Source organism: Sphaeramia orbicularis, chromosome 5, assembly GCF_902148855.1.
Source record: "Sphaeramia orbicularis chromosome 5, fSphaOr1.1, whole genome shotgun sequence".
NCBI lineage: Eukaryota > Metazoa > Chordata > Actinopteri > Kurtiformes > Apogonidae > Sphaeramia > Sphaeramia orbicularis.
The window spans coordinates 31,267,869-31,288,085 of record NC_043961.1 but is presented as its reverse complement, the minus strand read 5'-3'; the positions used below and the strand labels follow the sequence as shown (position 1 = coordinate 31,288,085).

General features: G+C 35.8%; 2 protein-coding genes across 3 annotated transcripts; both read left to right on the top strand.

Moving 5' to 3' along the window:
- Nucleotides 1-5,528: 5,528 nt before the first annotated feature.
- twf2b (twinfilin actin-binding protein 2b) lies at nt 5,529-12,812 on the top strand. Its single transcript, XM_030133370.1, has 11 exons — nt 5,529-5,706; nt 6,503-6,580; nt 6,667-6,845; nt 8,165-8,260; nt 8,335-8,439; nt 8,534-8,548; nt 8,639-8,680; nt 9,356-9,481; nt 10,152-10,302; nt 12,350-12,471; nt 12,585-12,812. The coding sequence occupies exons 1-11, from the start codon at nt 5,682-5,684 to the stop codon at nt 12,750-12,752; spliced, it is 1,107 nt and encodes a 368-aa protein (XP_029989230.1). The 5' UTR covers nt 5,529-5,681; the 3' UTR covers nt 12,753-12,812.
- Nucleotides 12,813-15,479: 2,667 nt separating this feature from the next.
- Nucleotides 15,480-19,777, top strand: cishb (cytokine inducible SH2-containing protein b). Of its 2 annotated transcripts, none has more exons than XM_030133380.1 (3): nt 15,480-15,849; nt 16,579-16,738; nt 17,190-19,777. In XM_030133380.1, the coding sequence occupies exons 2-3, from the start codon at nt 16,600-16,602 to the stop codon at nt 17,699-17,701; spliced, it is 651 nt and encodes a 216-aa protein (XP_029989240.1). In that variant the 5' UTR covers nt 15,480-15,849; nt 16,579-16,599; the 3' UTR covers nt 17,702-19,777. The 2 variants fall into 2 exon arrangements, with proteins under 2 accessions (XP_029989240.1, XP_029989239.1); XM_030133379.1 differs by having other exon boundaries at nt 15,481-15,849; nt 16,582-16,738.
- Nucleotides 19,778-20,217: the final 440 nt, after the last annotated feature.

Here is a 20,217-nt window from a genome sequence, read left to right as displayed (position 1 = left end):
CAGAGACATAAACAAAGATTCATGTTTAGGTTTATTTCTGCTAAGCAAGGTCAAAAACAACCTGTGTTCAGCGACAGATCTCATCACAGTGCATTGGAAAGAGAGCACAAAAACTCAGAACATGAAAATACTATCTTGTTCTACAGGTTTTGCATGAAAAAACAAAGCATTGTAGTAAATGCAATGTATTACTTTACTACAGTTTACCACTGTTAGTATCCATAGATCCCTATTTAGTGAATGTGAGAAATTTAGCAGGTTTCGACATACTTAGTTGTGACTAACCCATAAAGACCCAAACATCTACCAGCAACAAAAAACATCTACTGATCTAAAATGTATAATACCTGTTAATCCATTAATCCTATCAATACATGTAAATAATTAGTGTAAAATGCAGTTTGTCATCTTTTCATGACCATCAGATATGACCCATCTGGACGTTCAAAGGCTCTGTGGTGAATGTGGAAACATCGTCATCTTCTACAACATTGATTCACCAGTAAAACCCATGGAGTTTGCTTAATAACAGCAGCTGTAGACACTTGTTTTATGTTCAGTTAATGATATATTTTATTGAACAAGTCACTTTTTCTTCAGTTTTCACTGTTTTTGGTATAAGAAGCCTCAAGTTTAATTTCAACTTTTATGAACATCTATATGAACAGTGAATTAAATATTGGAAAATACCTGATTTTCACTTGAAAAAATGTAAAATACAGAGGATTATTTCATAATAAATGGTGACAAATCACTTAAGAAATGTGAAATATAGAGAAAATCATTTGGGAACTACCGCAAAAGTAGCACTGGGTCTTTATGGGTTAAAAAGAAATCCAAGTCAAAAATATGTTGTTTCCTATATGATGTTTCTTTACAAATACAAATGAACTTCATGATCCCCATTTACTGTCATCAGCTTAAGAAAAACAAACAAGAACCAAATTAATAACCAAGCAACCATCAGTCTATCAGTCCTCAGGCTAAGTCATTTTAGAGTCTGATGGTGGTGGGGATGAAGGATCTTCTATATTTCTCAGTCTTTTTAATGAGGTTAGTCGTCCACCGCAGCTGCTTTTCTGGTTCGTCAGAATAAAATGAGGAGGATGATCTGGATTGTCTAAGATGCTCTCCAAAATATTCAGTGTATATCTCTCCACCACAGTCCAGCTTCTTTCCAAACACTGAATCTACTTTTTTCACCAGTTTGGCTAAAGTCAGTTTAGACTTTCAGAAATCCACCATCATTTCTTTGGTCTTGGAGGTGTTCAGGAGGAGGTTGGTTTTCAGATCAGGTCCCTGTACTCTCCTTCCTGTCCATTCATGACACACACCACAGCAGCTGTGTTTTCAGTGCATTTTTAGATGTGACAGGACTCAGAATTAAACCTGAAGTCCACTGTGTACAATGTGAAAAGGAAGGGATTTTTAAGTGTTGCTGTTGTAAAAAGAGTCAATAAATATGAATTTGTGGCAAGGTTTGCTGTTTCTCCACAAGCAGATCCTGATTGTATGCTGCCCTCTAACAGTACTAAAAAATTAGTAAATTATTATGATCTGTTTGTTTATTTTGTATTATTTGGAGCCACTTTTAGCTGCAGTAAAGCAGCTGCTATACTTCCAGTGGTCGATTAAAAAAAAAAAAATCACAATTTATAAACAAAGCAATACTAAAACATATTTGAAAAGCAACTGAAATCACATCCTCCAATTGAAGTATATTGAAGTATATTTCTTCCCCAGCAATCTCACTGAACACACAACAGTATTTTTTTTTTTTTTTTTTTTTTTAAATATATATATATATACTGTTTATATTGAAAGCAACCAGCCCAAGCTCAGTAAAAAGACAAGGACAAACTCCCAAAAAGAATATCTGGAGACCACAGGAGTAAACCATGGGAAGGTAAATGTAAAAATGGCAAAGTGGGAAGGGTTTCAATTATAGGCAGGGGTTAAGGGGTTAATGTGTTTAGAGGGTTACAGGGGTTAGAAGCACAGCCTGTCCTGTTCCCTGATCAGAGGGCAGAGTTGAGCAGGCCGTAAAGGGGTTATCGGGTCGTGGGGTTAAGGAGATCAGTGGAAGAGCCACGTCTTCATCTTGTTGTCTTCTGCCTCCTCTTCATCAGACTGCTCTGAGTCCATTCGTTCTCCCTCTCCAACTCTGCTTTACCTCATCAGTGGCCTGGAGGAGAGCTGAATAGGGTTTCTTCAATTTAATTAGCTGGAGGTTCAGCTACCACACGTTTCACTTTTTCATATATCAGTTCTTTCATCCTGACTGCAGTTCCATTTATCTAATCTGAGCTCCAGGTCCATGTCAGCCATCTCCAGCCGCAAGCATTTCATTCTTGTAGTTGATTCTTCCAGAAGAGCCTCACTGGCAGCTCAAATTTTCATAGTAGCTGCTGGAGAGAGGGTTTTCCTACTTCACTGGGGCCATTTCTGATTTCAGATGCCTCATCATTTGTTGCCATTCTTCTGACCCTGCCTCCTCCTTCTCTTTGTGCAAAGGTTTCTTTATCCTCAGCTAGACATCTTTCCTCTGGGATTCTGCCCACTCCAACTCTAAATCCTGAAACAGTGCAGTGTCTTTGTCAGGCTGACTTATGTTATCAAACACTTTTTTCTGCCTTTAGTCTCAGCTGTTTCTCAGCTCTGAGCATCCCTCTCTTTGTGCAGTTCCTCATATACTGTTTCTGTCAGAGTATGTGATCATTAGCTTTGTGTCTGCACAGATATAAATCCAATTTTTCTACCTCCTCTTTCTGTTTATGCATAACAAAAAAAACAGCAGCTCTTCTTAGATTTAACTCACTCCAGCTCAACAGCCTCATTCAGCTTTTACTCTTTTGAACAGTTGTGCTTTTCAGTCATTTTCAGCTTCAGGAGGACCAGGTTCATGTCCTGCTTGTCTTCATCATTTTTTCTCAGCTGGTTCTGAGAGCTGAGTTCAGACATGAATAGTTCTGACTGAGACTTTCTCTCTCCATCCATTGGTTTTCTGATCTGTTGCTGAAGAACTCTGTGAACTCAGCGAATGTTTGAGGTCCTCTGCTTTTTAGATAGGCTTCAGCAAGGCTCTCAGATTTTTGGGTGAGGGAAGCTGGTCCAGTGTTGAGATGTATGGGGTGCCCTCCCCCTGGAAAAGACACCAGGATGTCATCATCCTCATCATTGTGCTCTTGGTTTTCTGAGGGTGTTCATAATAATCTGATAGAACCTATTTCAAATATGAACATGTAATGTCTGACATAGAATAGAATAGAATAGAATAGAATAGAATAGAATAGAATAGAATAGAATAGAATACAATACAATACAATACAATACAATACAATACAATACAATACAATACAAAAGGGTTTACTGTCATTACAAAACACAAGTAGTTCAGTGCAGCGAGATTTAGTTTATATCTCTGTAAATTGCCCAATATTAAACAACAAATTGTTATCATTTTTATCAATGGTGTACTGAAATAAGAGTGAATACCAAAACCTTTATTTATTACTTTATTTATTATAATTACATGTCATGCATAACATTTTTTTCTCAAACATACAGTAGCATAGCATATAATACAAAAGATAAATAAAGATAAAACCTGTTACTGCATATGACAAATTTGCTTTTACTTCTTTTACCTGCAAGGCTTAAATTAGAAAAAAGATCATTTGCCTAACACAAATTCATCAACAATTATCTTGAAAGAGTCTTTAAAATTACTACCTATACCTTGAGATTCTGATTCCTGAAGACGTTAATTATTATTTTTAGCCTGACTATTCCTGTGTTATTATCTTGTGATGTAACTGTATTGTTTATTCTTTAAAGATTGTTTGCTGGTTTTGTAGAATTTTCAGGGTAATCACTCCTATTTATCCCAGGTTCACTGGATAAAATTATTATCACCCCACCCCTTCCCAAGGGGCAGGCAAGGGGTATTGTTTTTGGTTCGGTTTGCTTGTTTCTTTGTTTGTTTACACTTCAGCAGAAAAATTCATACTAAATTGGGTTTATAGATTGTGATTGTCAGTGACCTAAAATAGATGAACATTTTGGGAAAAGAAGGTCAAAGTTCCATTTTTTATTAATTTTTTAAAAAATCTTCCCATTTACTTATAACGGGTGAAATATGTACTAGGGGCAGGGCTTGTTGTGCCTGGCACCACTTGTTATAACCTGGAATTGGTGTTCTCCAGTCTGTTACATAATTACAACAGAACTATGAGAGGGTAAAGTGTATCCACAGGTGAGAATAAATAGAAGAATAAAAGAATAAAATGTATCAGATCAAACATATAGGGCGGTTCTACCTAAATGTTTTCAGTCAGTGACAATGTGTACGTACTTTGACATTCAAAAATGCCAAAAATAATACTTTACACTGATATCTTTTAGTAAGTGGATGATTAAAATGGCACAACAACAGGATTACACATGCATGAAATCCCTTAACAGAAGTAAACCCTTTCAGTAAGACAATCTGTGAACAGGAAGCTTTAATGGGTTTGATGAATGGGTGTTTTTCTGTTTTTTTATTTATTTATTTTTTTGCTGCACATTAAGTGTGTCTTCCTGAAGCAGGGGGGAGGGGGGTCTGCTGAATAATGTATAAATGCTTGGGTTGTGTACTCACCACTGAGTAAATAATGGATGAGCCCATCACAGGTAACCTCACAGGTACACACTTATCTTTCTCTCACCCACCTCCGCATGTGTGTGTGAGTCCAACAAAGACGTGTCAGAGGAATAAGGCGTGGTAGTTTAAGTATTTGTTATTCAGTTGGTGTTAATATTAGTACATTTCTCCCTTGGTCAGAATCAGTCCCTTCCTTATGCTGTTGTCAACTGTCCTGTCTGGCTTCATTTGTGTTTTTTCATAAGTAACCACTAATGGATTTATGAATCAAACCTTCAAGTGTGCTCATAAGATGTTTGAAGCTCCTTATTTTGCATTTTCTTGCTATGAAAACCCTCGCAGACTCTTTGTTTCAGGTGTTTCCTCATCTACCAGTTCCAATCTCATCTGTCTGTTTTAAACATAACACTGCCAGCAAATATTCACTAAATGTCTTGATCATAAATACCTGAAACCCCCCATTCTTGGTCCGGGGAACAGTGTTGAAAAGTAGCGGTCAGTTTCTGGCTTGGTGTCACATTTCTCTGACCAGGTGGCTGGAATTTGAGATCATGCGGTTGCATCTGCTTAAGCTGAGCTCTATATGAATGAGTGATAAAATGTCATGACATGTGGCACAGTGACAACATGTGAAAACACTGACCACTGATGTCATGAGTGGCGGATTTCTACACAGCTCGCCCGGCCCCTCAGTGTGCACACAGTACAGTATGTGACCAGGGAGACGCTCCCCCGCCGAGACTTTTAAAGTTGTGGTCATCGATACGCAAAGAGTTTTAGATCAGTGGTTAGGGTGGCATATCCACTGACAGGCACGTTATTACTCATCAGCCACAGTTCCGCAGATTATATTTCAAGTGTTAGGAATCTCCTAAGTCACCCTCGAGGCATTTATGTCACAGGTGTGCGTGGGTCCATCTGTCTGCCACCAGAGGAGAGGCAGCCTACCTGCTGAGCAAGAAGAGCGAGGACACAGAGACCCAGACCTGGTCCTTGTATGAGAGGAGTGTAAAAAGGTGAAACTGACTGCCAAAAGATGTCACACCAAACTGGAATTAACGGTAAGTTTATTTATAATGAGACACTTTAGAAACTTTCTTAAAGGCAGGTTTATGGTAGTTGGTACATATTTGTAGTGTTTGCCAGTCTTTGCTATTTTCTTACTAACTTTCAGTGTCTATTTTCAGTCTCTAATAATACATCCTCATCTTAAGGGTGGGATCCTCTTAGTTTTTGTTTTACATCATTTTCTGTTTCATCTTAAACTGTTCCTTATTGTAAATGTGATACAAATGTATATAACCTGTGAGGGAAAACATCTGTAATAATGTAAGCATACACAGGACAGTTAAAACGTGTCTCTTCAATTAATTACTGTCTCCAGACCTTTACGAGCCAGTTTAAGAGTAATGTATAAGATTATGTGTGTGTGTGTTATGGCATTTGGTAATTGGAGCGTAGGGGGACAGGCTGGCGGAAGCATACCTCTCTCACCTTTCTCACCTGATCTTACATCATTTATGAGACCGCTGTGTTTGGTAACCATGGTGAGAGAGAAGAAGACAGTACAGTAAATTCCTATATCTAGTTTTCAGTGCTAATACACCTGGTGTGGATGTGAAATCTGTAAAACAACGAAGTGTTTAATTACTCCAACTCACTTTAGTCTGTGTTTCTTGTTTTGTCTACTTGCTCCCTGTGTGAGTTTGTTGAGGTAATAGCGTGACTATCTGGCAGTGGATCAAATTTTCTCCCTGAAGTGGAGGCTCAGGTTCTTACTTACCCAACTCTGTCTCACTTGCTTTCAACCCCCCATCTTCAGTTTTGACTTGTCTGCCTTATATCTGGTTACTTTAGCAACACCTGAGCTGAAAGAGTTTCTGGCCCGAGCGAGGGGAGGTGCCATCAGAATAATGAAGATCATCATCAGAAACGGTAAACACAGAGTGTGTTTGTTGTATTCAAATGTTTTAGAATCTAATCCTCACATGAGTTTTTCTCACAAATGTCTCGTACTGCAGAGGAGTTGGTGCTAGATTCATGCAGAGAGCCGACACAGAGCTGGGACAAGGACTATGACCAGTTCCTGCTTCCACTGCTCACACCTCAGGAGCCGTGTTACATCCTCTACCGTCTGGACTCCCAGAATGCACAGGGATATGAGTGGATCTTCATTGCCTGGTCACCTGACCAGTCACCAGTACGTCTACTTCACAAACTCTATTTTTATTTGATCTTATTGTAATTTTTTTGTTTGTTTTTTTTTTAAATGCATATATCTTGTTCTGTTCTATTTTATGCTGGTTTTGCTCAATTTGTTTTCATGATGTAGTCTATTTTATATTATTTTTCCATATTTATTAATTTTTTTAGTCTTTTTCTGTCTCATTCTTTTATGGTGCAGTCTGTCCTACTGCCCTATCAATCATGTGTCATAGCATTAACCTGTATAAAAGATGCTGAACAATAAGTTTTATTGATTGAACCTTCAGATATCCAGGACACTGAAAAAAATATGTTTAAAAAAAACAATTATAAGCAAGTTGGAGTGGAAAAAAACTACATTTATCTTGCACATCTGCATGTCATCCATTTAGTTTCAACTTTTGTAACAAATTACTTTTTTTATGTGCAAGAAACCTTTATAAGTGTAATAGAAATATTTCATTTTTAAAGTTTTTTGCACAGATTACTTGAGGTAAACTAATTAGCTGCATCACTATAAGTTATTTAAAATAGTAAATCAAATGAAGTATTTTAGCTGAATATTTGTATATAGCAATCAAAAAAACAGAATAGATTAAAAACAAATAATACAGTAAATAATGATTATACTACATACACACATAAATAGGTAGGAAAGAACTAAGGAAAAATAACAGAACTGATAAAATACACTAAAAGAAAATGTAACAAGGAAATAATTCATTTAAAAAAGCATGTGGGAGCCTCTGATTTATCCTAAACAGAAATACAAAAACAGCTTCAGGAACATGAAGATATATAATTTACCTTCAATGTCACACCATCGTTGGTCAGATATTTAATAACTAGCATTCTCCATGCCACTGCCTTTAGTTTGGTGATTGGTCTTTTTCATTACTCAGATTCTATGGGGTCTAAATGCACATTTTAACCTCCTGAGACCCAGGAAATGTCAGCAAAGTACAAGCTTTTTTAGTTTTTTATTAAGTAAGTGCCTCTATTGGAAACATCATGATGCAACAGTTTTTTCAGATGCAGTTTTTAAAATTTTTATGGAATGTCCTTTGTGGTAACCTCTTAGGAGGTTAAAGCAAATAAACCAAAGTGAAAATGACCATAGTGTCCAAGAAAAATCAATCAGTTATTTTCAAAATGACATACTGTATAATCAGGCTCAGATTCGACACAACACCAAAAACTTCAACTAATTCTGGTAAACATAAAGTCTACTAACAAATAATGATAAATTCCAAAACAATAATACTCATATTCATTGTTCATAATATTATTTGCCCTTCTCCTTGTCTCTTCCAGGTGAGGCAGAAGATGGTATATGCAGCAACGCGTGCCACCCTGAAGAAAGAGTTTGGAGGCGGTCACATCAAAGATGAAGTGTTCGGCACAGTTGAGGTTTGTTTCGTCCTATGAAACTTGATGGTGAACCTGTAAACCTGGTCAATAATTGTTCCTGTGTTTGTCTGCAGGATGACCTGTGCTTCCAGGGATACTTACGGCATGTGTCGTCCCACTCTGCCCCAGCTCCTCTAACATCAGCAGAGCAGGAATTACAACGAATTAAAGTCACAGAGGTACAGCACAAAGAAACTACAGTGTCATAATATTACAGCTACAGGGATGTGTTTCATGTGTTTATATGCACTTGTTTGTTCTTATCCTTTGCAGGATAAGGTTGTCTGGGTATGTTCATTTCATTCTCAATAACATGTTCTCAGAGAATGTTTTTGTTTTTGTGTATGAGTATGAAACATGATTAATATGTGTCCTCAGGATGAACGTAGAAGAATCGGGACTCCAACAGCACGAGCGAGGGTCAGTTACTGTGCTTTTTAAAGTTTTTATTCAGGCAGTTATGTTATTTTATTTGATTGAAAATATCCACGGTGGTCCAAATCTTCAGATTATTTACTGAAATGTAAGAAGGCATAAAGTATCGGTATAATGTAGTTAAAAGATGAAAAGTAGCAGTCCTTGTGGAGTAAAATGGTCCCTGTCAGTGTTTAAGTGATTGTTTTACATTGGTACTGCTTTATTAATATGTATGTTGCATTGAGGTTTACCTCATTTGAACTACTTCATCAACTGCTGTGTAATTTAATCTACAATAATGCATCAGACCATGTAACATTGTCATGTTTGTGCTGTCACTGTCCTGTTAGAACCATGCATCTCTAAAAATTCAGCATTTCATGAGCTTATTTAGTTTGTTTAGTTCATATAGGAGGATAATTTTTTCTCAACCCATAAAGAAACAATTGATCCTTCAGTTTATTCCAAGTATTCAAAATCAGTACATTTGCTTGTACACATTTGTGGTTTTCACTGGACATGAAAAAGATCTAGCGGGGGAAAAGTGCAATATTTGCCTCAGGATGTAGAGGAGCAGAAGCATATGCAGCTGGACAAAATGAGACTACTCAAGTAAAAAAGTACTTAACCACCACCGGATATTCACACAGAATTGTCTGCATTTTATTGGTTCTGCAGGTTACAATGGAGTTTGGCTTGGATAAGAGGGCTCAGACTCTTCAGGGTCTTGCATTCCCGTTACAAGAAGAGGCCAAACGAGCTCTGCAGCAACTGAAGCAGAAGCGGATCAACTACATACAGCTGGTGAGCCCTGACAGAAAAGCCTCATTACTAAAGACAGCATACTGAGGGCTTTATTTTAACCCTTTCATACTACTCATACCTTCAGTGTATTGTCAACTTCACATTTGACCCCTAAAACAACTGTGTATAACAATGTTTGAACCATAGACTTATTTAAAATATATAAGCACCCTATCTGACATTAATAAATGAGTGGTTAATCAGAGTTTCAGGAAACAGGGAGAGTGTGTTTTGTAACTTTTCCACAACTCCTACATGGAAAAATCTATTATCACACATTATCATGTCCCCTTTTACCTTGGGAGACTTGGGAACTTCTTTTTTCTTCTTCTTATTTTATTATTAAAAATTAAACTTAAGATCCATTTCAGATTAGGTCAAATTTTACCCAGAATCACATCAATATACAAACAATTATGAAACCTATGCAAAACTGTACATATTTATGAAAAATATTTTCCTTTTTTTACTTTCTTGGACACTTTATTAAAGGCAATTAATTTTTAGAATGAAAAAAAAACAAACAAACAAAAAGCTGTCAATTAGGGTGCTTTTACTGCTGGCAGATGTCAAAATTGGTCAAATTAAGTGTGATGTTTGTCAGCTACATACAGTATACTGGGTGACCTCTGACTTGAACTTGGCGTGTTGTGTTGTTGTTGTGATGCAGAGGCTGGATGTAGAGAAAGAGACCATTGAACTGGTTCACACCAAACCCACAGAGACTCATGAACTTCCCTACAGAATTCCTACAGATTCTCCCAGATACCACTTCTTCATCTTCAAACATTCCCACCAAGGCCAGCTGCAGGAGGCACTGGGTCAGTACAGTCTCACTGTAGGTGTGTGTGCACCACAACACGGAAACTATCATGGGGTTATTATTTATCTGATTGATCTGAATTACCCAGAAATATCAAATTTATCATCAGTTTGCTAAGTAGAGTGGAGTCAGACACAGTTCACTTACTGGGAATCCCCCACAGTTTCATAACATTATCAAGTGACTCAGTAGGAGATGCCAGCCCTGAGCTAAACAGAATAGTTGCATATTTTGAGGAAATTGGCTTTTTGCTAAGAATTAGATGAGAGGCTTGATAGCACACTAAAGTCTGCACAGCTGTATTGTTGCTTGACCACATACATTAACATCCTGGATACTGGTAACCAGGGGAAATTTTCCAAACCATTCATCCAGTAAATCTAAATTAATGTTTTTGCTCTTAAATTAATAAAAAGGAAAACAAATTAAAGATTTATTTCTCATAATTATGTGAAAGCAGTAACGCTACTCTGTGGAACTACTCCTTCGTGAATAAAAAATCGGCATCAGCAAGTATGTAACTATTATTGGTAAAATATGATTATAGTAAAATGACCCCAGTTCATCACAAATACTGATCAGGAGGATCAGACAATATGTAAAATAAATTAATACTTATAATATTTACCTCTAAGATGTGGTGGAGAAGCAGCATAAAGCAGTGGTCAGGTGACTTACATTCCACCACTGACTATACAATACTTATTAAGAGTTTGGATTCAAAACAGCAGCTGCAGAGTAATTTTAATAGGCATTTACCGCATTTACGGCAAGTATTAATACATTTACAACCAATGAGACATACCCCTGATGGGAGTGGTCTCCTTGGGGATGATAATGTCCCCCTCCACAGGGCACAAGGGCTCACAGAATGGTTTAATGACTATAAAAATGTGAATCATATGCTGCAGCCTCACAGTCACCACATGTCATTGTTCAAATACAAAAAGAGACTTATTCAGAAAATGCCCCGCTGTTCTCTTTCGGAGCAACAGCAACAATATCATTCTTGGAAATTTAGTCTGAGTAAACAAAAATATCAGAAACCAACAAGTACAACATTGTATTGGAGAGCATGTAATAAATAAAAAGATTAAAAATAAATAATGGACAAATTTTAGAAATTTAAAGATAATGGGAATTTTTAGAAATCATGAATCAGTATTATGGGGAACAAATACATTCTAATAAGATGTATTTAAACAGTCATAATGTAAAAATGAATAATGACAGACATTAGCCAACACAACACCAATTTTTTCAATGACATAATAAACCTATTGCTTTTTGTTGTTTGTAAGAGTCTGAGAGCTATAATTGACTTAGATTCAATTAAACCTTGTGAACCCAGAAACCTCTGGAAAAGAAAGATTTTCCTTTTAAAACGCAGTTCAAGGGTTTGTTAGTCATTCTTGGAAAGTGATGTCCATACTATAAATATAATTACTTCTACTTCTCTGTACTTTTAAACCACCACCTTTTGTTAAACTCATCTTAAATGTGCAATTCATGAACACTGTTTGCAGTGCAAAATGGTGTTTTTTATTTTCATATGTCAATACTGTTTGTCTGTTAGACATAGGACACAACCATTCATTTACTTTTTTATTCACTTCATGTATTTATATTTATGTTTGTGAAATATAGCTCATATCTCAACCCAAATGAACACCTTAATGGGATTTTGAACTAATGTGGAAGACATTATTCTTCATCACCATCAAAACACATCAGAATACTTTTATTTGTTACATTGAGTTAACTTGATGTTTACAGTTTTTATTACCTGTTACAGTAGAGTTACATCTGCATTGATAACTATTTGTATGTATAGGTTAATTCTCCTGTCAGTGCCATTGACCAAGGAACTGATGAAGATCTGGAGTTGGTCCACATTATCTACACTGGCAGTTCATTAATATGCTACATGCTAATGCTACATGTTGTGTATTGAGATGCATAAAATGCTGAGGTTAAATTTCCCCCCAGGGATAACGAAGTAAGTTAACTTTTACCTTATTTTTTATCTATTTATTTTTTTTCAGTGTTTATATATTCAATGCCTGGGTACACCTGCAGTATCAAAGAGAGGATGTTGTACTCCAGCTGTAAGAACAGACTACTGGATGAGGTGGAGAGAGACTACCAGCTGGAGGTCACCAAAAAGGTACAAATCACCCAAAAACAGCCACTGTATTTTTACCATAAACTTAATAAGGGTGACTATGCATGATGATATTGAAAAAAGTAGCTAATACAGGCTATTCTTTGTGCCAATAGATGGAGATCGATAGTGGCGACGGCCTCACAGAAGAGTTTCTGTATGAAGAGGTCCATCCGATGGAGCACACCTTAAAGCAGGCCTTTTCTAAGCCTCGAGGACCTGGAGGGAAGAGGGGCAACAAACGCCTCATCAAGGGAGCAGGGGAGAATGGGGAAGAAAGTTAAACATCATGCACACACTTCAACACAACATGCACACACATACCAAAACATTATCTTAAATTAACTTATTATCTCACAGTTCAACTTTAACACATTTTTCTTTTCTTTCTTTTTTTTTTTTTTTTTTGAGGACATACACATCACAGTGAAAACGAATAAAAATACATCCACCGTGAAACAGAGTTTATAAATATTTTCTTGTGAACAATTTTTGTAAAAGAATCCAAATTATTACTGTTTCACTTTAATGGCTGCTTCATCAAAGCAAATCTGAAACTTTGATTTCAATCAGTGAGCTTCTCTTACAGCATGGACACAGGTTTTGGTTCATAGAAAAAAAACTACATTTCATTGTATATGAAAACATGTTTAATTCATTATTAAGTGTCAATACTTTGAAGTATATGCACCATTTTGCAGACCTGAATGACTTACCAGTATGTCACAAGCTCCTAATGTGCTGCCAAACTCTGTTCAAACTAATGCACAAGACATCGAAACATTTTCATGTGATGGAATGGTGCAGCCATAAAACACTTGGAGTCCTACATCACACCATCATATATCACACCGCTTCAGTATGCAATAAAAAAAAAAAAAAAATCTGTCAGATACAGTGAGAAATGCAACAACTATAAACATATTTATGGCAGCACCAATAAAAAAGAAAAACTGAACATGTCATGGTATTTTTATTTTATTTACTTTTGCCAATAACTGTCCAACATGAAGGCAAATTTTTCCCATCTGCATTCATTTCTCCTGCCTCTTCCCCCCACTCACTTTTTGATTACTAACATTGTCTGATCTAATCAAGATAGTTGGATCATTGTTTTAGGATGGATTATCCTTCATGTTGCCTTGGTACAGGCCAGTGTTTCACTTGTCACCACATGTAAATTGCCCAACATCATACATATACTTTTACCATCTGCAGTCAGTTGGCCCACACACAGCTAAACAAAGTTGTTTTACATTGACCTACAATAAAATATTTTCTTTATTTTCATGTGTCTGTGTCCTCATTTTTTTTTTATTTTTTTTTAATTTATTTTCATTATTTGTGATATCCTGTAGTCGTGCAGCAGGGAGCAGCAGGGATCACGGCTCAGTAGTAGAGGTCAATTTGTTGTGTGTGTTTTCCAGGAAAGCCCTCTACTAGGAAGCCTTCAGCTGAGTGCTGTGCTGCTTTCATATCACACAGGAAAAATGGGTGATGTGATCGTTTTTCTTGGAAACCCAGTTCAGAGACAAATGAAGGCTTTCAAGTGGTCATTATCCATGTGCATGACAACTGTGGGCTACGTTGGGGATGAACTTTTCTGACTTGTGGTATGACACAACTCAGTAAATTTCAAGGAAAACAAAATCAACCCACTACTTTTTCTTTTCTTTTTTTTTTTTTTTTTTTTTTTTTTTTTTTTTTTTTTTTTTGAGTTACTGACTAAATAAGCCACTTCAGTTTAAGTCATGCTGAGGTAACTGAAGAGAGTGTTAGATTTAAGTAGCTAAGTATTATCATTTAATTTAATTTAGTAACATTAACCTAAATCAACTCAAATAATGTGGGCCTATTGATATTTTTTAGGAAAATGTCCTGGTAAATCTCAAGTAAAACGAACTCATAAAGCTGCAAGGTTTATACAATACGCCTTTAATAAATGGTACATTAACCACTAAGCAATGTAAGTTAAAAGTTGATTTTTCCCTCGGTCGTGAATGCAGCATCAAATACACGATTGCGGGCAGAAGCAACAAGACACCATAAGGCAACACAAACACAACAGGAAGCTTTTATGTTGTCCTTCACAATAAGAGATGAGCGAGTTACACAAAGAAGAATAACCGAGTTTAACCAAAAAAGAAAAAACAAAAACAAAACACTGAAATCTGTCTCTTAAGTTTGTACATGTTAAGATGTAAAAATATTCTCCTTTTTGCCGGTCATTTTATCCAATAAAAGTAAAAATTTCAAAATCTTGATGTCTATTTTTTCACAATCATCAGAATCAGAATCATCTTTGTTCACCAAGTACATAAACACATACAAGGAATTCTTAGCCAGTTGTTGTCTCTTTATAAATACAAGATTTAAACAAAAGTAAGGCAAGTAAAATCAGAAAATAAGAAACAATATACATTTAACCTCCATATACATATAGACACAGTATCCCCTTATAGACAGTTATAGTGCAGTGTTTTGTGCAACTGTGGCTAACAAAGGAACCGCAGGATATTTATTTGCACCATTTTAGGCTGAATTGCAGCAAGTCTTTAATAAATTTAAGTGGCAACAGGAGTTTCAAAGATTCAAGATTCAAAGCATTTATTGTCATATTCACAGTGAAATTCTTGCTTTGCTTTCCATAAAATGCAAAATATATAACAACCAAGAGTAAATAGATAAGATATTTAAAGATACAATAATAGAACAAGATAGATTAAAAATAAATAGTTTGAAAATATACAGTGCAGATGTAAATAGTGTAATAATTTTTGTGCTGATGTAAATAGGAAATATAAATAATTAATATAACTTTGTAAACTTCTGCACAGATCACTGATTTGCAAACATTCAAAACAGACTTGAGATGATAATAAAAAGAAATTGCCTCATGTGAATTCATTGTCCTTTGCAGGTACCGCATCCTATTTTATTGTGAAAGTCCCGAAAGGTGTCGTGTGTCGGTTGTGTGTGTGTGTTGTGTGTGTTTTGACAGACTCCAGTGAAGCCTCTGGCAGCAGACTGTCTGTCAGTGCGGGCGCTGAAACATAAAACCTTTCTTGGAAACAGATTCCCGGAATATCCGTCAGTCAAACTAGAGCTGTTTCTGTGCACCAGTTTACTGAATAAAGAGCAGCAGCTCCGCTCCTCCGACACATTTTACTGAACACAACTAGACTTGTGCATGAACTGGAAATTCTGCCTCATTTTCATCACTTTGTCATGACAACGGATAGGCTTTTTTGCTTTTATTCGACACTATTCAGCATTTGAGAATTAATTATTTACTGCGAGACCCCCAGGTTTTCCGTCTGCACTTCTTCTCCAGCTGGAAAATAAACCGGACGTATTCCATATGATTTTTCTGGATCTAAGGTGAGACTATTTCTAACAGCCCGATAGTAGAAATAGGCTGATATGAATTAGTAATAGACCATTTTTTACATTTTGTTTTCAATAGTTGACTTTAATTCCTTATTTAATTCCTGAATTTCTCTTTCCTTTCTGCCTCTTACCATTAATTTTTATAATTCCTTACTTGTCAGAAGCCTCATATGAGTTTTGTTATGTTATTTTTTTCCTGATTAAATATAGGCTAGTATCGTGTTTCTTTTTGCGCGTGTTTAAAATGACATCTGAAATAAAAAATTTTGTTCCCAAATATAGGCTATGCATAAAATTTGAGGCGCAGTGACCTAAAGATCATAAATTATCTGCTCAAAGGTTTTGACTTGATTCCTCACATGGATTTTAAATGCGTAATAATATGTATTGTACGTGTATATTATGTAGCCTATATAGTATAATTATAATCATAATATAATAATATGTTGTTAATACTAAACCATTAACAATGATACACTGTTGAGAGATTAACTAATAATAATAATTGTTATAATAATAATAATAATAATAATAATTATTATTATTATTATTATTATTATTATTATTATTATTATTATTAATGTTATTATTATTTATTATTATTATTATTATTATTATTATTATTATTATTATTAATGTTATTATTATTTATTATTTATTATTATTATTATTATTATTATTATTATTATTATTATTATTATTTCCTGAATATTGTCTTGGCAGGGCTGTTGTTGATCAGAAATGGTTGCACGAGCAGTAACCGTTTTCCATCATGAAGAGCGAGGAGCTTCCTGTCACCCACATCCTTCTCCTCCACCCTGGGACCCAGCACAGGACCTCTGCTGCATCACCACCAACTTCCAGTATCTGCAGACCTCAGGTACGCCATCAACGGATGTAATTCATGATTCAAATTATATCAGTCAAAATCTTTAGACAAATTTATATTAGACAAGCTCCAACTCTCACAATGTTTAAATCCAAGCTGAAAACATCTCTTTTTTGCTCTGGACATGCCAACTCACATGGTTTTATCTGCACTCATTTCTTTTTATTTTAGCAATTTTATTTTTAAATATCCTGCTTAAAGTTTTATATTTTACTGTTTTTTATATTCATTTTTGTCCATATATTTTAACTTGTCTTTTATTTTTGTAAAGCACTTTGAATACCATGTGCATGACTTTGCAATTCAAATAAAGTTGCTTTGTTTAAGATCAGCTGTGGTAATGTGGAGGAAATTTCTAATTAATCCCAAAAGATCAAATCATTTCAATGGATGTATTCAACAGAGCTGCATTCATGTAATATCCATATTTCTGATCTGACAGGATGGTACTGGGGTTCCATCTCAGCGGGCGAGGCTCGAGATGCTCTCCTGACAAAAGCTGAAGGAACGTTCCTGGTCCGGGACAGTAGTCATCCTCAGTACATACTGGCTCTGTCTGTGAAGACCCGCTTTGGACCCACCAGCATTCGCATAGAGTACAGCAGAGGATCCTTCTGGTTGGACTCTATTTCCCCTGGAGCTTCTCATCTCCAAGCCTTCCCAGATGTTCTCAGCCTCATTCAGCACTACACAGACTCTGATATCAGGTCATCGGACCAGAGAGCCAACGAGGACAGTATTCAGCACAAATCAAATCCTGACCCTGCCCAGTCCTCAGCTAAGGACGGTGGAGTTCCTCTAAAGCTGAAGCTCCCTTTGCACAAACCTGAGGCCTTCCCTTCTTTGCAGCACATTACACGTCTCACCATCAACAGACACACAAACTGCCCTGACCAGCTGCCACTCCCAAAGCCGCTGCTTCACTACCTGCAGGACTACCCGTTTCACATATGAGGGTCTTCATCCCTCAGGACTCACATGGGTGAGGGTCACACTCCATGACTATACACACCACTCAACAGAGAACAGTGCAGATGGAGAATGTTGCCATTACTTTTCTAAATATCAGTGGATCCTACCACTCAGTCTTCCTACCGTGATGCTGCTGGTCTCCATAATATAATATTGTTTAATAATTTTGTTATGACTTTTTAAAGGTCTGTGTGTAATAATTAGTAGTGAAATTGCAGGTTACAACCAACTGAAACCCACCTACACAAAATACGTATTGCAAATTTTTAGACAATTGGGAACATTCAGTGCAAACTGATGTTACTTTCCATCCAGTGGTATTACATGAATATTAACCCATAAAGACTTAGAGCTATTTTTGTGTTGAATGAATTTTTCTCTACATTTGATCATTTCCAAGTGATTTATTGCCATACTTTACAATATTCTCCTTGCATTTTTGAAGTGAATATCAGGTAGTTTTTTGTATTTAATTTACTGACAATGTAGATGTTCATAAAAACTTGGTAAATTCAAAGGTTATTATGTCAAAAAGAAGAAACTTTTTAGAAAACATGACATTTTCAGCAAAATATATAATGAACTTTACATTTAAAAAAAAAAAGCATCTACAACCGTTGTCATTTGACAAACTATATTCGTTTGTCGTCATGGTTTTGCCCATTAGTTGTGGTGTGTTATACAGTAACATGCAACCTGAACCTTTGATTGAGGAACTGACAGACTAACATATTTGGAGAAAAATCTGAAGCTGGCTTTATCTTTTATGTCACGAACCGCTGGTCTGGATCATGTAACCTCAAAGGCTTTTGTCATTTCTGCAGCTCTGCATTCAGTACATTGTGGCATTTTCCTATAGTAATGTAGAATTTATGTTCACTGAATGTTTCAGTTTCCTTAATGAGCCACACATGCAGTCCTTTTTCACATTTACTTTTTACTGATAAATAATTTTTCCTCTGCTATCAAGAGTTTAAACTTTTTTGGAGGCAACATTTCCAGTCTTTTTAAAATGTTCAAACAACTGCATGAAAATATTTTTTGTCTGTTCCATTTTTTAGTTATGGGAATTATAATTTCAGTCATAGTAGCTTATTGTAATACACCTTAATGCTGAATCCACCCACCATAAAATAGGAATAAGACGAAGAGGACTCCTTTCAGACCATCTATAGAAACACACTGGTTCAACATGGCAAAAATGTTGCCTTGCAACAAAAGCAATTTTCATTTTCATATAAAAAATGAAAACATACAGTATTTATGAATATTCTATTCTATTTATACACCTAGATTGCCCTTAATCCCCTTGAGTGTTACATATTGGACCTTTCAACTGTTCAGAGTTTGTAAAATGCCAACATCTGTTTTATTTCTTTTTTGTTGCCCCCATTTAACCCCAGTAACAAGCAAGGATATTGGTTTTTGCATGTTCAGGGGCCCCAAAGGTTTTTACATATTTCAGCAACTACTTATCAATAATAAATCAGATAAGAATAGAGCAACATTAGAAATAATGTTGTGTTCAGAGCTCTATTTATGCTTGGTTTAGAGTCATGAACTTAGAACAGGGTGAAGAGTGTTTAACAATGCAAGTTAATTCAATCATCATTAAATAATGAACCTGATGACCTGTGGTTAATTCACATATATAAGATATCATAAGAGTTGCAAAGGTCTAGGCCACAGTGTTTTCATCACAACATCTCAAAAGACGTGTTGACGCCATATATGATCAGTCAGTTTGGTTCTGGCTGTAGTGACTCTACCTGCTTTTTTGTGTTGATTCAACATGTTCAAAGCCAATTACAATATGATTAAGATTCTGAACATTTGAATCTGGTTTGTTGTAATTATTATTATTGAGGTTAAACTTGACATGTGGACCCATAATTATAAAGATAACATGAAGAAGAAGTGCATTGTGTTTATTCTGTTTTCTAAATAATGAATAATTATCCCATGTAAGATATCTGTAATTCAAAGATGTGAAACATACAAAAAATAATTACATTTATGAATACTTTGTGGAAAACCATTAAAGGAAATTTATTCTCAGAGGAGGCATGTTCTTGTCTATGGAATTCAAAGAAATAAACATTCAACCTTGGCATCTTTCTCAAGTGTATGTTTTTCATTGTTGAATTATTGGTATCTTGAACTTGCACATGAATGGACCATTACTATACTGTTTTCATGGAAACATGTCTGAGTTGATTTCCAAGAGGCTGAATTGAGCAGTGTTGAGAAAGCCTCTTATCAGGATTACAGCTGCAGTTATTAACACACTGTTGCACCAGCTGAGAACAGACTATCTCTCTGTGTCTCTTTTCTACAGCCTATCAGTTTGATACGTTCAATCCATTTGTCAGTATAGATTTAAAGCTCCGAAGCAGGATCATTTTCACACTTTATCAAGTGACAGGTTCCACTGCACTGCAGAACACCTGAAATACCACAAATGTGTGTCATTTACCTGTAGAAATGTTTATGTTACA

Bases quoted from the DNA above. Each gene is read 5' to 3' on its own strand.
- twf2b (XM_030133370.1), top strand. From the start codon at position 5,682: ATGTCACACCAAACTGGAATTAACG. The intron at 8,681-9,355 runs GTCAGTTACTGT...TTGGTTCTGCAG, and splicing joins CTCCAACAGCACGAGCGAGG to GTTACAATGGAGTTTGGCTT. The intron at 12,472-12,584 runs GTACAAATCACC...TTGTGCCAATAG, and splicing joins AGCTGGAGGTCACCAAAAAG to ATGGAGATCGATAGTGGCGA.
- cishb (XM_030133380.1), top strand. From the start codon at position 16,600: ATGGTTGCACGAGCAGTAACCGTTTTCCATCATGAAGAGCGAGGAGCT. The intron at 16,739-17,189 runs GTACGCCATCAA...CTGATCTGACAG, and splicing joins CCAGTATCTGCAGACCTCAG to GATGGTACTGGGGTTCCATC.